The sequence below is a fragment of the Mustela lutreola genome, chromosome 5, assembly GCF_030435805.1.
Source record: "Mustela lutreola isolate mMusLut2 chromosome 5, mMusLut2.pri, whole genome shotgun sequence".
Lineage (NCBI taxonomy): Eukaryota > Metazoa > Chordata > Mammalia > Carnivora > Mustelidae > Mustela > Mustela lutreola.
Genome location: NC_081294.1, coordinates 47760003 through 47775169, shown reverse-complemented (window position 1 = coordinate 47775169; position 15167 = coordinate 47760003). Strand labels below are relative to the sequence as shown.

General features: G+C 44.1%; 1 protein-coding gene across 3 annotated transcripts in view; it reads right to left on the bottom strand.

The window, feature by feature from the left end:
* The window catches only part of SGCD (sarcoglycan delta), a 576749-nt gene that overhangs the window by 137448 nt on the left and 424134 nt on the right, over positions 1-15167 (bottom strand). For all 3 annotated transcript variants that reach the window (XM_059174137.1, XM_059174136.1, XM_059174135.1), the window contains exons 4-5: positions 11775-11862; positions 5969-6088 (exon numbers count right to left, since the gene is read on the bottom strand). In XM_059174137.1, coding sequence (XP_059030120.1) covers positions 5969-6088; positions 11775-11862 — 208 coding nt within the window. The remainder of the gene's footprint in view (positions 1-5968; positions 6089-11774; positions 11863-15167) is intronic.

Here is a 15167-nt window from a genome sequence, read left to right as displayed (position 1 = left end):
CCCATGTCTGTGCCGGTGAGTGAGCAAGAGGATGAGAGCTTGGAAAGCATCTGCTGGTCTTCACAATTCCTGGGTACCATGGTCAGGCATGGCCATCAGAATCTCCATATATATTGGTCATATATTTGATTTAATGAATATTTTCTGGTTTTTGCCCAGCGCCCATTCCCTCTCCTGGAAACAACATCCCTATTTCCCTTTGGACAATGGTCCCCTACAGCTCATTCTTGGTCATTTCCAACCTTAGCTCTAGGTGAGATACAGCCCAGGCCTTGCTTACCAGCAAACTCCATCACTGTGGTCACAATGACTGGTTCAGGGATGGGCATATGGCCCACGCCAGTCTAGTAAGAGGAAAACTCAGGCCTCTGTTGGATTTGCATTCAGAAGGTAAGGACCCCTTCTGCTTTTTGAAGACAAAATGCATGGTTGTATAACAGACCTCATAGGTGTTCAGAGAAAGGGAGAAACTAAATTGAGGTTACCTCATTTGAGCCACTGAATCTAGCCTGAAGCCAACTACTAATGGACTTTTCTACCACGAGAGGCAACTGGTCTCCTCACCTCCTAAACAATTGAGTCCTGACTATGAACATGTGTTGTCATTCACCAAGCACACATTTCCCCTACAGGTTCTGATGTGGCCATGTGTACTCAAGGTCTAGTTCAAAACTTCCCAATTAAGCAGTTATCTAGACTCTCTCTAGCCGTTTGCAGCTGGATTCTATAGTTTTAGTCACTTTACTTCTAAACTTCTAAGTAGTCTGTTTTCTGCATGTGTGTCTCGTCTCGCTGAAGGGATAGAGAGCTTTCTGAGGGAGTGCGAACAGGGACACACATCTTTGTATCTCCATGATGCCAGCTGTGGTGATTTAGGGTGTTTAGGGATATATATATATGTGTGTGTGTATATATATATACACACACATATACATACATATACATATATGTATATATATATATATATACACATACACACACACATACCTGAATATATATATATATATATATATTTCTAGATATATATATATCTATATGATGAACACACACACATACACCTATTTAATGAATGACCACCACGAAAAATACACCACTCCTTTCACCATAATTATCAATTGCCAGGTTGCCACAGAAAGTTTCATCAAAAACTAATTCAAAAGGCTAAATGTATCATCTGATGTCTTCCTAAAAAAATTAGCATCAGACCACATGTAAATTTCTGTAAATCTTCTGCTAATTTAAATGGCTTTAAAATTAATTAAAAATGTTTTTCAATCGATAATAATGTAACTCAGATAATTAGCATCAAGTAGTATCTAGAGGACATATTTAAAAAACTAATCTAGAGTATAAATAGACCTAATTAACAATTAGAATAACATTTTATAATTACACTTTGTTTATAAATGCTAGAATGTCCAATTCATTGTTCAATGAAATTGGTCATTAATGAAAATCAGTTATTTTTCCCTGACGTCGCCATGAAGTTGCCTCTTGAATGTGCTGACTTTTATGCTGCCTCTTTTCTTGTTTTTTTTTTTTTTTTTTTAAAGATCATTCCTGTCCCATATTTAATAACTTTGTTCTGCAATTAAAGCTGAACAATATCATGCCTTATCTTGCACACTAACTTATACCCTTTTGGTAATGAAAGAAATGGGCCTGACTACAGTCTTGAATTTTCTTATGTCTATTCTAAAGAGAATATTTTGCAGTATGGAAATCCCAAGGGTGGCAAAGACATCAGGGCTATATAAAGACAGACAGGGCCCGGCACTTGCAGGAAAACAAAGAGACTAGAGGACCCGGGCACCAGGAGACAGCCCCTATCAGTAGAGTTAGAAAGTGGGCTCTGGTGAGGCAGGAAGTTTGCTGGAAGATACCTGAGTCCAACTGCACAAGGAGAAGTACTGGAATGACCTCTGTGTAGGAAAGTACAGGCTACTTACTGGGAATTTGGAATTTGAAGTGGGAAGGCAGTTCAAAGCAAATACTGATGTGGGGTCAGCTGAAAAGGAGCCAATGTTGAAGCCGTTTATAAGTGTGGGATTGCCCACAGACACGTGAAGAGGCAAACAAGGAAATGAGCCTGGAGGGAGTCCACGGCCAATGCCAAGGGCAAGTCCAGGTTACTTAACGAGGTGAAAGAAGGGCTAATGAGGGAAGCAGAGGAAAAGTCAGAGACCTTGGAGGACTGTGGCAACAGTGGAGTAGCTAGAAGCCAGGAAGGGAGGAACAGCTGGAAAACAGTTGCCTGGTCCTCCTATCCTCTCCTCGTGGTGCAGAGTTACTGTGGAGCTCAGGGAAGATGATCGGGATAGGAATCACACGTACAGTGGGAAGACTGCCTGGACTCAGATCGCGACTCCACTGGTTTCTCTCTGTGGAACTCTGAGCAAGTTTCACATCACTCTGTGCTTCAGCTGGTTCCTCTGTACATCGAGGTGATAAGCCAGGGCCCTTCCTACCCAGTGTCTCTATTCATGGTGATTAGTTTAGCATTTTGCACAGAGTAAACCCTTAACGTGTGTTAGCTATATTCATACTGAGGCTTTTCTGGAGCAAAGTGATCAAAGCGGAGCCTGAACTCAACTGAAAGCTACTAGCAAAGCTGGGACAAAGTTGGGAGGGTCTTAGGTCAGTGGTTCTCACGCTTGCACATGCATCAGATCACCTGGAAGGCTTGTTCAAAGACAGCTTGCTGGGCCCCACTCCTGAGTTTCTGGTTCATTAGGTCTGGGTGGAGATTGAGAGTCTGTAAGACTAACGAGTAGGCTAGAGATGATGCTCCCCATTCAAGGACCCATACTTTCAGAGCCGGTGTCTTATTGAGTAGAGGAAGAGACCCTCTAATTTTGGGAATTCAACCCAGGCCTTCAACCCTTCAATCATGTAAGTCTGACTTGAGAACACACATGCTAGCAAGACCAGCCTCGTGTGCACCTGGGTGGAGTGGGCAGTGTAGTATTTCTTGGCAACTAAAGGCTCGTTTTCTTCTGGCCCTTCCTATGTCCAGGAAATCCACTAGTCTAAACTTAATGAATATAGGAATACTTCCACAAGTTCTCTGCCAATTTCTGAGTACCTTCTTATGCAAGCATATAGGATTGCATAAAATTTTAGAATGTGATGGGTCCGCTGAAGCCCAAGTGAACCAACAGAAACCATCACCAACCTGACGGATAGCATCTATAGAGTGCTTACTGTGTACCACTTACTGTGCTATTCGCTTTCCATACACTGTGTCGTGTAGTTTTCCCAACCACTGTGTCAGCCAGGCATTCTTTTTTTTTTTTTTTAATATTTTATTTACTCATTTCAGAGGGAGAGAAAGAGGGAGAGAGAACGAGAGTGCACACAAGTTGGGGAGAGAGGCAGAGCGAGAGGGAGAAGCAGACTCCCTGCTGAGCCGGAAGCCTGATGCGGGGCTCCATTCCAGGACCCCGAGACCATGACCTGAGCAGAAGGTAGACACTTAACCCACTGAGCCATCTATGCGCACCAAGAGCCAAGCATTCTTATACTATGTCACTGCACAAAAGGACACCTAGAGAGATGAAGTGACATCCTAAGGCCCTGGCTGATGGATGACAGAAACAAGGACTATTGACCGATGTCAACTACACAACCTATACTCTCAGCCACTCCACTATTTACCTTTGCCTGCTCTCTTTTCCTCAGGAAAGATGTGCATGTATGATAGATCAGTAATTATGACCCACCCATAGTGATCCCTGCCCCCCATATCCCTTGCCAGATAAAAATTTCCAGATAGTTGAACCTTCTTTATGAAGCATGACTTCCAGTCCCTTTGTCATACTATTCAGGATCCTTTGAGTGTGCAGAAGGAAGTAACTGTCCTGAAAACTGAAGAGGTGGGTGTACTTATCCAGAGAACAATATAAACAATTGAGTTAATCTTCTATATTCTGGAGGCATTATCTTCTTAGGCTTATTCCTTATGATTTTCGACTGCTATTCGTCCTCAACTACCAACAGAAATAACTGATTTTCCATATGTTTCTTGTTATATCCATTCATTCTTCCACTCTCCATTTTGATCCACTATCTTTGTTTTATACATGGGGAAACTAAGGCTTAGAGAGAAAAACAGACTTGAGTAGGGTCCGTCAGATTCTAAGAGTGGGAGCGAAGATTCACATCCAGTTATGTTAGACTCCACCGTGAAATATGCATCCAGATTCAAACCTCCCAAGAGCCTGCTCAGTCCGATGACTCAAAAAGACAAACTTCTCATTAAGCTGAAAATGAAATTGCCTAAACTTCTCGTTCCACACCATATGGCTGAATCCCAGCTGACAGGAAGCTCATTTCTGCAACACACCAGGCTCATTTCACTGAGTAGGTTGATGCGAGATTTGTGGGGTGGTCATTTCCTAATCTTGGTAGCATTGATAGCAGCAGTGGTATTTCTTATGATGCTTCCTTTCTACGTTTTTACATAAAAAAAGCAAATGTTCCTAATGATGGAGAGAGACAGATTTTTGTCCTAAATTGTTCTCTAAGTAAAATATCACAAGCAGACGCCATGACAACAACAAAAATATCCACCTGCCTTCAAGCAACCAAAAACTACAATAACCTTCTAGTCCTTCATCTACTCAACAGTGGGGTGGTGGGGGGAAGAGTTCTTAAATGATACTATCCTGGAGTTTCATACACAAAGATTAAGCTGAAGTGTTTGGACACCTGAAATGATCTTGAATCCTTCCAAAGATTCAGATTTTAAAGAAGTGAGGTGACTCACGAAGTGCCAACGCACTAACAGAAAGTGCCAAACCACATTTGTATAGAATGATCTGAGCATGAGATAACCACCACATTTTCCCCTGGGCAATTATTCTACAGCTGGTATAGCAAAGTATTCTGGAACAAAAGGAGAGCCTGAAGTTTTTGTGTTTGTTTCTCCCACTGTCCCTTAAAACCTAAAACTAATATAGAAAGTGCCATCTCTACACATAATAGAGAAATAAGTGTTAAGGGTTGGCTAAGGTCTGAGAACCATATCTATGTGCATTTAGGTGCACTTAGGCTGGAGTCCATGGGTAAGACTTTGAACAGTCACTGGACCTTGGACAAGTTTCTCTACCTCATCAAGCCTTCATTTACTCATCTGAAAATGGGACAAATTTGAGGAGGAAGAAAAGCATTGTGCTCTAAAGTGAAACACACCGAATTCAAAACACCTGGCAGATACAAGAGGAACGCATTCAGCCCTAGGGACCACTTGAGATGGTAGATGTTCTTGGGTCAACCAAGCAGTAAAGAAAACCGGCTCAGCGAGGTCAGTATGTTGCCCAAAGTCACACAGCTAATTGGTGACAGAGCAGGGATGGGGGGAAGATTAGCTCCAGCTCCTGGACTCCTAAACCACCACACTACAGTGTTTCAGTATACAGCCACAGAAGACTACTTTGTTGTGAGCTCCCATCCCAGGAGTCCATTAGCGGCCCCACAGAGACCCCTGCGCATCTTTTCAGAATTAAATTCTTGGGCCCTTCTACCAGAGCCTCTAATTCAGTGAGTCATGGTTAGATCTGTGAACCTAAACTCTTCAGAAGTTCCCTAGATGATTCTTCATTTACAGTCAGGTTTAGGAATCTTTGAATCACGTATATAGGTCTTGACTGCTTCTTCCAAGACCACTAGTCTGTGAGGACAGGATGTGCTCCCTTATACTTGTCAGCATGAACACGAATTCCTACCTGAAGCTCAGGGCTAGGAGTTATGCCACAAAAACACAAGACTTGAGACATTTTCACGGCGGGAGTGGGGGGGTGGGTGGGCGGGAAACCTAGTTCTAAGGTGAGGGGTAGGGGAGTTCATCGACCTTGCCTTAAGAGAATCCAGGTAATAGACCTAAATCTCTCTTCTAGGCACCATTTTACTTTTCCTCTAAAATGCATGCATTGGCATCTAACCAATTAAAGGATTAAGGTTTTCTTACCTAAAACTCTTAATCTTTCAGCTCCTACCACCACTTCGTTGTTATCTGCAGAGAAGAGCAATTTTCCAGAAACTGTCTTTACTTCAAACTTTTTGCCATAAGCTTCTATGGCTTTTGGACCTAGAAGCAGGAGTGAGAGAGAGAGGTTAGTCTCATTGCATTCATTTACAAAGAGCTTTTCATAGAACACATACATATGACAAGACTGTATTGGCCTTGAATGTAAGTGGACTGGTTTTCAGAAGGCAACTGTGAAAGTCAGTCTTGTGACTCTAGCCATGTCTTGTCAATTACTTTTTATCATATGCTCTCAGGCTATGATTTTAAAGGCCATCGTGTCCCTTCTTCAGACTAATGTTTGGATGAGATCTCCCTTAGCTAACCACCAAATTTCTGTCAAATACTTGTAGATTTTGGCTTAAGTGTATCAAGGCACAGAAAGCTCAACACTCTTGAAGTAATCAGTGTATCTTTTGCCATCTTTCTCTTTTGGCCAACATCTCTAACCGTTGGAAAGGATGCTTTAAATTCAACTGAAGTTTGTCTCACTCTTAACCCAGTGGCTGCATGTGGCACCAGACAAGTCTTTGTCCTCAGTATATAGATCATTTCCTGGCAGAAAAGGCTAGAATATATTGCTATTAATTGCTAGAAAGTTGTCAAATCTTTTATGCTAGAATTTCATTCAATACATTTTCAAAGGGTTTATCATAGGACAACAGATGCCATTCTTGAAGCCGGGCTATCATGATGGCATCTTCTGATGGAGACAGACACAAATTTAAACTCTAATGATTCAGAAAACTGCAGAGTTTTGGGTACCATGGAAAAAATAAAATGTTAGTGTGTTATAATTTTTTTAAAATAATAAAAACAACAACAAGAGGAGACCTTTTGGTTTCTCTGAGCTAGAGCTACCTAAATGCCTCAAGTTCAGGGGCCTCTTCAAAGCTGCTCTGCAAAAATGCATCAGAGAAACCTGGGTATGTAATCATCCTCACCGAACCTCACTCAGATCAAAAGGAATTTATCTTTTGGTCTGGAAATTCATAGAGGAAAAAAAAAATTTTTGAGGTTAGGGAGTAGAAATCTTTTATTTTCCCAAAACTCCACAGGGGATTCTGATGGGGCATTTTTGTCTCTGGTTATTTTTCAAGACAGTGTCACTTAACTATAAAAAGTAGTAGTGAAAGGGCCCTCAATGCCTTCCAGGCAAAGACCAAGAGGAACACAGGTATAGGTGAACAAGTTGAGTTTATTATTCATTGCTGTGATGGAGAACACATACCATGGGCAACCACACAGGGCATCTCAGTAAAACAAAAACAAAAACAAAAACAAAAACAAAAAAAAACTTCTTAGAATTATTTGGTTTTATGTTAGGTTATTTTGGGACTTGGTTCAAGGAAACAAGGCTTTGCTCTGGATTAAGTGCTATTGGAAAGTGGGAGTAATTTTACAACTGTCATGTTATCTATCTTTTATCTATCTCTTCTCTAGAGGTAGAGAAGACCAGAGAATGCTAAGGCTGTAATGGATAAAGAAGCAGCAGTCACTGATAGTAACCAGGATTGAGGGATGTTCGGTCACTTTAGTGGTTTGGATAAATGTTTCCATTTTTGTCTGTATTCAGACAAGATTAGAATTGTCTTTGTTTTTTGTGTTCTGTTGATCCTTCATGACCAACCAAGTGGCCTTCTCGGGTGCTGATGTTCTGCAAGATTATTTATGTTCAAACATGAGAACACAGAGGTTTGAGTTATGATTCCAAGACTACTCCTGGACATCTAGGGCTGCTGTTCTTATTGGCAGGACCACCAGACTAAGAATCAGAAGAATTATGTCCCAACTTTCTCATTGTCTAGTAATGTGACTTTGGGAAGATCCTTCGATCTTTCTGAACCTTTTTTTCTGCGTCTATAAAAGTGTACTATCACCATCTATCTATTCTATTACGACATAGAAAGATTAAAAGGATCAAATTATTCTGTTTATAAAAACAACTTTCTAGGTGGGAAAGTGGTGTGAAATGTAGGGGACTTTTCTAGTGATTATCATCATTGTGATCATAACTCATCACCGTTTTTCTAATGCAATGGTCCCAACACATTGAAAACACTTAATGACAATCACCTCCCAGTGCCCTTGCCTCATTCACGTAATCAATCATGCCAATTTGGCAGTCCTCTTCTCCTGCCAATACATCCCCACGAGCCCTCTGACAAAAGGAAGGACACGGGAAAGGCTCCTGAATGAATGGGAAATTGAAACAGACATGGTAGAGACTTTCCAAATGGCATGGGACCTGGCCATGACTGCCTTTGTGCTGTAGCTGAGAAGAACAAGTGGGAGCAGAGCTAAGGAGTCTGTCAAGGTCACTAGGTCAGCTCCTGGAAGATCTGGGTCTGGAACTAAGCTCTCAGAATTGTTCTGAAGAACAGGGATGTGTTCTTCTGGAGAGAGAAGAGTGTTGAACTGGAAACAGGAGGAGCCCTAGGGGCGGGGCTTGCTTTGGGAGGATGGGTGGGAAGGGGCAGTGGAAAGCTGGAAACAAGGGCCAGAGTGCAATCCGGAAAGAACAGAGATGGGAAGTGAGGACTTTGGATTAGGTGACTCGGGGAGGGCTCAGATGTGGCTGACTTCTTGATCACGCCAAAACTGTAAGTGAAATTTATATGACTTATTAATACATGGGGATTGTTAACTCTGTATTTTTTTAGTGGGGAGATTGGGGATCAGGAGGTGAAGAAGCGTTAATAAATGAATGAATGACCTCGGGATAGGCATACGGAAAGTACAGTTTGCCACTCTGGATCTAGTCAATGGCATAAGGGGGGTATGAGTGGGGAACAAAAAATGCTTGGCCTCTGCCTCCATGGACCTAGGCAGTATCATGAGATAAGGCCCCTGAGGTGTCGAGAACACCTGCCTGGGAAAAGCCAGTCTGCTCTGAACTTACGATTGGTTTATAAGACATTCAAGAGAATGTCCTAAAGACAATGAAGCAATCAGAGAACTCAAAACACAATTAAGTTATCTTGCTTTCCAGGGCTCCTCAGAACACAAAAAGGAATCTACCAAGGGCCAGAGCCATTTGCACACATAAAGCTCTGCAGTTGGCAGTTTCAGCCAAAACCCCACAGAGCAACTGTTGGCTCAATGGTGCAGATGGCTTGTCCTTTTGTTGATTTTACCTGGGGCTGCCAAATGTCCTAGACGTGGCTGAAATCTTTAAAAAAAGAAAGAAAAAAAGATAAATTCTGGAGGGAAATGCCAATAGAGCTGAAGACTGCTGAGGCGGTCCCTCAGTGGATTCACTGTTCCTCTCTGGGATGAAAAAACCATTACTTGTAACCAGCAACTACTCTCCAGCTAAGCTCCCTCAGTGCGTGGTGCTATGTGCAGAGGACTTCCTTAATGCATTTCCTACACCGGGAGGACTGGAACCCATCCGGACACACCAGCAGGCCCCCAGTTATGCCAGGGCCATGAATCTGAGAGCTAGAAGGGGGTCATCCTGCCTAATTCCTCTCTCCCAGCTCCCTGGATCCTGATACCCTTCCGTGCTCTGGTGAGATGCCATGAAAGGCTCACCTACAACCCTTCTCCATGCAGGCCATAGGGCTTCGTCTATGGGCCACTACGGAGAGGACACTAAATCAGCCACAGGGTAGGCCAGATGTGCATTTGTGACCTTGTCTGGCAACTTCACTGTCACGGAAAGCCCTCTTCCATGAGAAAAATGGACCCGAGTTGCTAACATTGGGATTTCTACTGGGCCTCTGAGACCATCCTGAGGTCAGCAGGAGTGTTGATCCTCAGGACTGCCTTCATCAACCTGGCTACTTGGACGAGAGCAGTCGTTTGTTCTGGGGCAGGCACGACACCAAGGAGAACAAGCTTTAGCAAGCCCTGTCTACCGGAGCTACTCTGTGCTTTCCACCACATGCATCCACGCAAACGAAGCCTGAAGGAAAACTGGAGGGGGTGAGCGTGCATGCGCCTCTGTACTTAGAATTATATTTTGAACCATCTATTATCCTCTCTAGTGATCATCTTGAAAGGCTCCTGCCAGCTGCTGTTAGAGTGGCTTTTTGCCCGTCTCATTTTAATATGAGCTATCTTGGGCCTCACTGTGAGAGCTCTGAGAGGTGTCTCAGCCGCCAGGAGGGCCTAACTTGGACGGGGGAGCCGGGAAGAGAGATGACAAGGAAGGACGGAAGAAAAAACAGAAGAGAAAAAGGAGAGACAGAGAGAGAGGAGAGATGTGGGAGACAGAAGGAGGAGGAAAGACAGGGAGAGAGAGAGAGAAGAGAGAAGCGTGGGGAGGGACGGGGCGGAATGGAAAGGGAGAACGGGGAAGGGAGCCGGGAGGAGGGGGGAAGGGCTTTGGGGAGAGAAGGGAGGAGGAGAGGTAGGGGTGGAGGAGGAGGGGTAGAGACAGCGCCGGAAGAATAGTCATTTGGGCACCGCCAGCTTTACCAAAACACAATCTCTCAAGTGACCCGAATCTCCCATGGCAAATAGATGGCCAATGGTCCCCGGGCTAAGTAACTTCCTTTTGAACTGAGGAATCCGGGAACTGGAGGTCGGATTTATCTCCCTCCTGGAGGCAATTTTCCCTCACGCTGCTTAAATCACTGCTTACTGAAGCTGTTTATTTAATTATTTAGCACTGTGACTGCGGGCCAGATGCTCTGTAAGCAAGGCGGCCAATCCGGGGGCGCCCGGAACAATGTGTTTACGGATTACAGGCTGCGCAGTGAGGTGGTTCCTCCCTCTGCTGGGAAATGGTCCCAGTCACCCGCTGGTCGCTGGTCGTGAGCCTCCAGACATCAGGGGCCGCGTGCTCCTCTGCAGGGCGCAGACACCCCTTCCCCGGCAAGCCTCGGGGCACAAGGCACCTGTTTCCCCTTGGCGTGTTTATGAGCGGGGGCGCCAGATGTTTTAATCACAGGGACGTTTCAGGGTGTCTGGGCGATGGGCTTCTCCGAATGTCCATCTGTACACTTCTGTCTCAGCCCGGAAGCCCAACAAATGGCATTGCCGCCCACAGTGCTACTTGGACGCACACCTCTTTTCCCGACCCCCGCGGGCATGCATAATGGCTCCTGCTTACCGGGTTCATAACCTACGCTGGGGGCACTGATCCTACCACTCAGCGCATTATTGTGACCGTAAGGCCCAGGCCTCTTGTTATGGCCGTGACGTGAATAACCAAACCTCGTTTCAATTGTAGGAATATGCGGCTGAAAACCCTGTGGGTGCAGATCTGCTCTAATGAAAGCGACCACACACACATCATCAATGGAGCTACATCTGCATTTTGCAGTTGAGTCAGGTTCAAAGTCAGGACACAGCGCAAACATGGTATGGATTCAAATTACCTTCAAAAATCCCCTTTACACCCCATAAAGTCTGTGTGCAGGGTTTTGTGTATATTATGCTGTCTCTGTTAATCCAACCCAGCCAGCCTGTCCTCCAGCATGGGAGCAGAGAGCTTTTCTGTCGTTGAGCACCAGATGAAACAGCTGGCTTCTTCTATTTAGGAGCCCTGTTACATGAAAAATAGCTTATTGCCCCTCTAAATGAGTATTGTTGGGTTTGCATAAGTTAAATGTGTACATATGATGAGGCTTTACCCTTTAGCAGAACCATGGCACATATGCTACCCTCTCCTCCATGCTGTAAAACATGTTAGCGTGCATTTCCTTCATTAGTTCACGTGCTGTTGCATTCAGTGTTAGGCTATGTTCTCTGGGCACTTAGCGAGGGGCAGGCACTGCCAAGTCCTTTAGTTTCTTACCTGTGATGAGCTGAGTTAGCACTTTAGTCTGGTCATTGAGAATGTTCACTGTAACATTTCTGGCTGATTTGAAGTACAGGGCATTACCCTGTAATAAGAAAAGAAGAAAAACACATGTAAATGGCAAATTCTGAAACAAAGCACTGAAACCACAACTCTCCAAGGGGCTGAACTGGTCTCTCTGAGTGCTAATTGATGTGTCTTTATTTGGAAACTCCAAATGTCTTCATGATCCCCACATACATGAGAACTGGCATTCATCCAAAATGGATTTCCTCTGAAGAGACCCACAGAGACACACTCAAAATAGATTTCCCTAACACACACACACACACACACACACACACACACACACACACAGAGTTGAATCAGAGGCAACCCAGCGACAAAGAGTCCCTTAGATCTTACTATAGATGTGAGTTATCTTTGGCACATAGAATGATCAGGAATGACTGGTAATCTCCTAATTTCACACTTTCTAGTTTGTAATTTCTCCAGAGGAACAATGGAGGGTTCTTATAGGAGAGCAGAAAGCGAGTGGAAAATACCCAAGGTCAGCCCCTCAGGCCTCTTCACCTGCTGTGAGAATCCAGGTGCAATCCAAACCAAAAGATTCTCTGGGCTTTCATCCAATGTTTCTTTTGTCAAAGAGAGCACCCTGGTCCATTTGCACACAGTGGCAGACATTTCTGAGAATGACTCAGAACAGGGGCTGGCATACTTTTTCTGCAAAGGGTCTGATAGTAAATATTTTGGGTTTTGTGGGATGTACAGTTTCTGTGGTGACTACTCAACTCCTAACTGCTGTTTTGGTGCCAAACCATCACAGATCGTACACAGACAAATGGCTCTGGCTGCATTCCAGCAAAACTTATTTCATGGACAGTGACATTTGAATTTCAAATAATTTTAAATTTAACATAATCTCACTGTATCCTAGAATATTATTCTTCCTTTTTCCCCCTCAAATCATTTAAAAATGTAAAATGTCTTCTTATTTCACTGGCCAAATGAGAATAGGTAGAGGGGCCAGATTTAGCCCACAGACCGTAGTTTGTCAACCCCTGACTGAGGTGTTCTCCCTTTTCTGAAGTAAACCAAAGCCATAACTAAAGAATGAAATGCTGCTAGAGCACATCAGGATCCAAATAGCTATTAAAAGGAAGGAATGTGGGGAGTCATTCTCTTCTTTCTAAACCTTTGTTCCCACATGGCATTTATCTGCCCGAAAATTCTGTAATACCACTGAGTCCCGAGCTGGAAAAACCCAGGGTCCTAAGAGCGGTGCGGAAAGTGATGATGAGTAAGACTCCCTTTTATTTTTAAAGTCTTAGGATCTAATGGGATCAGTAAGATGGACATGCGAATAATACTAGGCAGAGACCGATCCCAGGTGATTAAGGAGCTGCAAACAGAGTAGGTGCAGAACTTTCCTGAAGGGTAAGATTATTCATAGCTTGAGGCTGTGGCATGCGCAGCAAAGGAGAAGTTTGTGAATGGTTCAGCTGAACCTTAAAGAGAGTATAGGTAAGTTTCACCATTACGAAATGAAAAAAGGAGATCATGGAGGTAGGAAGCTTGTGGGATGAGTGTCTCGTGTCTTTTCCTTCTGAAGCTGGCAGGGCGTAGGAGAGGATTCATGAGCTCAGCCTAGCAGCCGCACGTGGCAGAGTGGCTGGCCACTGGGGACAAGGAGGCCACCAGCATGGTTTTCCAGTGTCCCGTCTCCCTCACCCAAGCCCCTGTGGAAAACTCCAATGCATCGGGAGTTGCCCTAATGAAACGGAAGCCACCATCTCCCTCCCTGACCCTAGGACAACACCTCTGGCCCAAGCAAGGTGAACTTCAAAAATGGAAAACCTACGCCCATGATTCATCCAGGCCCTGCAGAACCAGATCCCCTCGGGCCAGTGCTGTTGTCCCAGTGTCAGGGAGAGAGACGGTGCCTTCTGTCTCATCAGGGCAACTGCAGATTCACTGGAATCCCCCACAATGGCTTCAAGATAACATTCTGCCTGACAGTAAACTTTTTGCTTTGTTTTCTAATTAGCTAGGAGAAGAAGAAATTTACTATTGTCATAGGCTTCTATCTTCTGTCCATTATGTAACAAATATTAGCCTAAAATAGTTTCTTTGGCATAGCACTTGGCAGTCCTTGAAAGTTCTACTTAAAACTTTAAAATCGATTCAAGTAATGTGAGGATTCAGAACCTGGGACCCGGACAGGAGGTTATAGGTTTCTAGAAGTTAATGTACTAATTATTTTATTCGGCAAGCTGGCGCTAAAGAGGGAAGAGCCACATGGTGTGAAAGAATGGGATATATTCTGTTGCCACTGACTGGTGTGTGAGCAAATCACTTAAGTGCTCTGTGGGTCATTCTGCACACTCTCTACCGTCAACACGGCTAGGATCAGCGAGCTCACAGCTGACACAACTGGGCACTCACTGAGTGCCATGTTTGCAACGGAAGCCTGGGAGTCTGTCCACCTGCCTAGTTTACGGTCCCCACTCAACCACTTGCCAGTTGGGTGCCCATAGGCAAAGTAGTAGTTCTAAGCCTCAGTTTCTTGATATGTACAATGGCACGAAAATGGCTGAATTATTACAATTCACTTATTACTGAAATTACTAAATTCTTTATGAAATGATTAAAACACACATGGTCCAGCGTCATGCACACAGTAAGTCCTCCAGCAGTCCCCACCCCTCATTTGCCAAAACTGCTTGAGTGGCGGGATTGGGGGGGGGTGCAGACAGAGGCAGGAGGAGGAGGGGAAGGAGGGAGGGAAAGATGGAGAGAAATGAGGAAGACCTCCCTTTGCATTACCAATCTTCACAACCCATTTGGGCAGTCGTCAGGGGTTTCTTTATTTCCAGCAACTTCCATCTCCGTATTTCAGAGGATCTTCCTCTGTGCGGCTGGCAAACCACTAATTTTCAAATCCCAGTTTCTTCAAATGTTACTTGCTTGCCCTTAATATTATTCAAATAATCCCATGGCAGAAAAAAAACTCCCAACAGCTTTGCTTAAGGTTTATAGCAAGAGATCTAAGAAAGCCACCCATTCCTTTTTATTAATGTGTCAAAATATTATAATAATTTACCATTAATTGTTCTAATATGCTAAGATCAGTCTTTGCTACGTCAGGGTTTAAACAAAAAGCCTCATTCTAGCCTGGGAGGTGTTGCTGCAATCTTCCCAGCAGAGACCCTGATAACAAAAAAATTACCAGGTAAGATGCATGAGGCAGCTTACAGACTCCAAACTGCCTCTTGTGGCAGCCGGTCAGTGTGACTTTTATTTGGCTATCTGTGCTTAGTGACACTAAACCGGGCACGTACCAGCCAATCAAAGAATCCCTGGGGTCTTGGCAGTATTAGAATGAAGAAG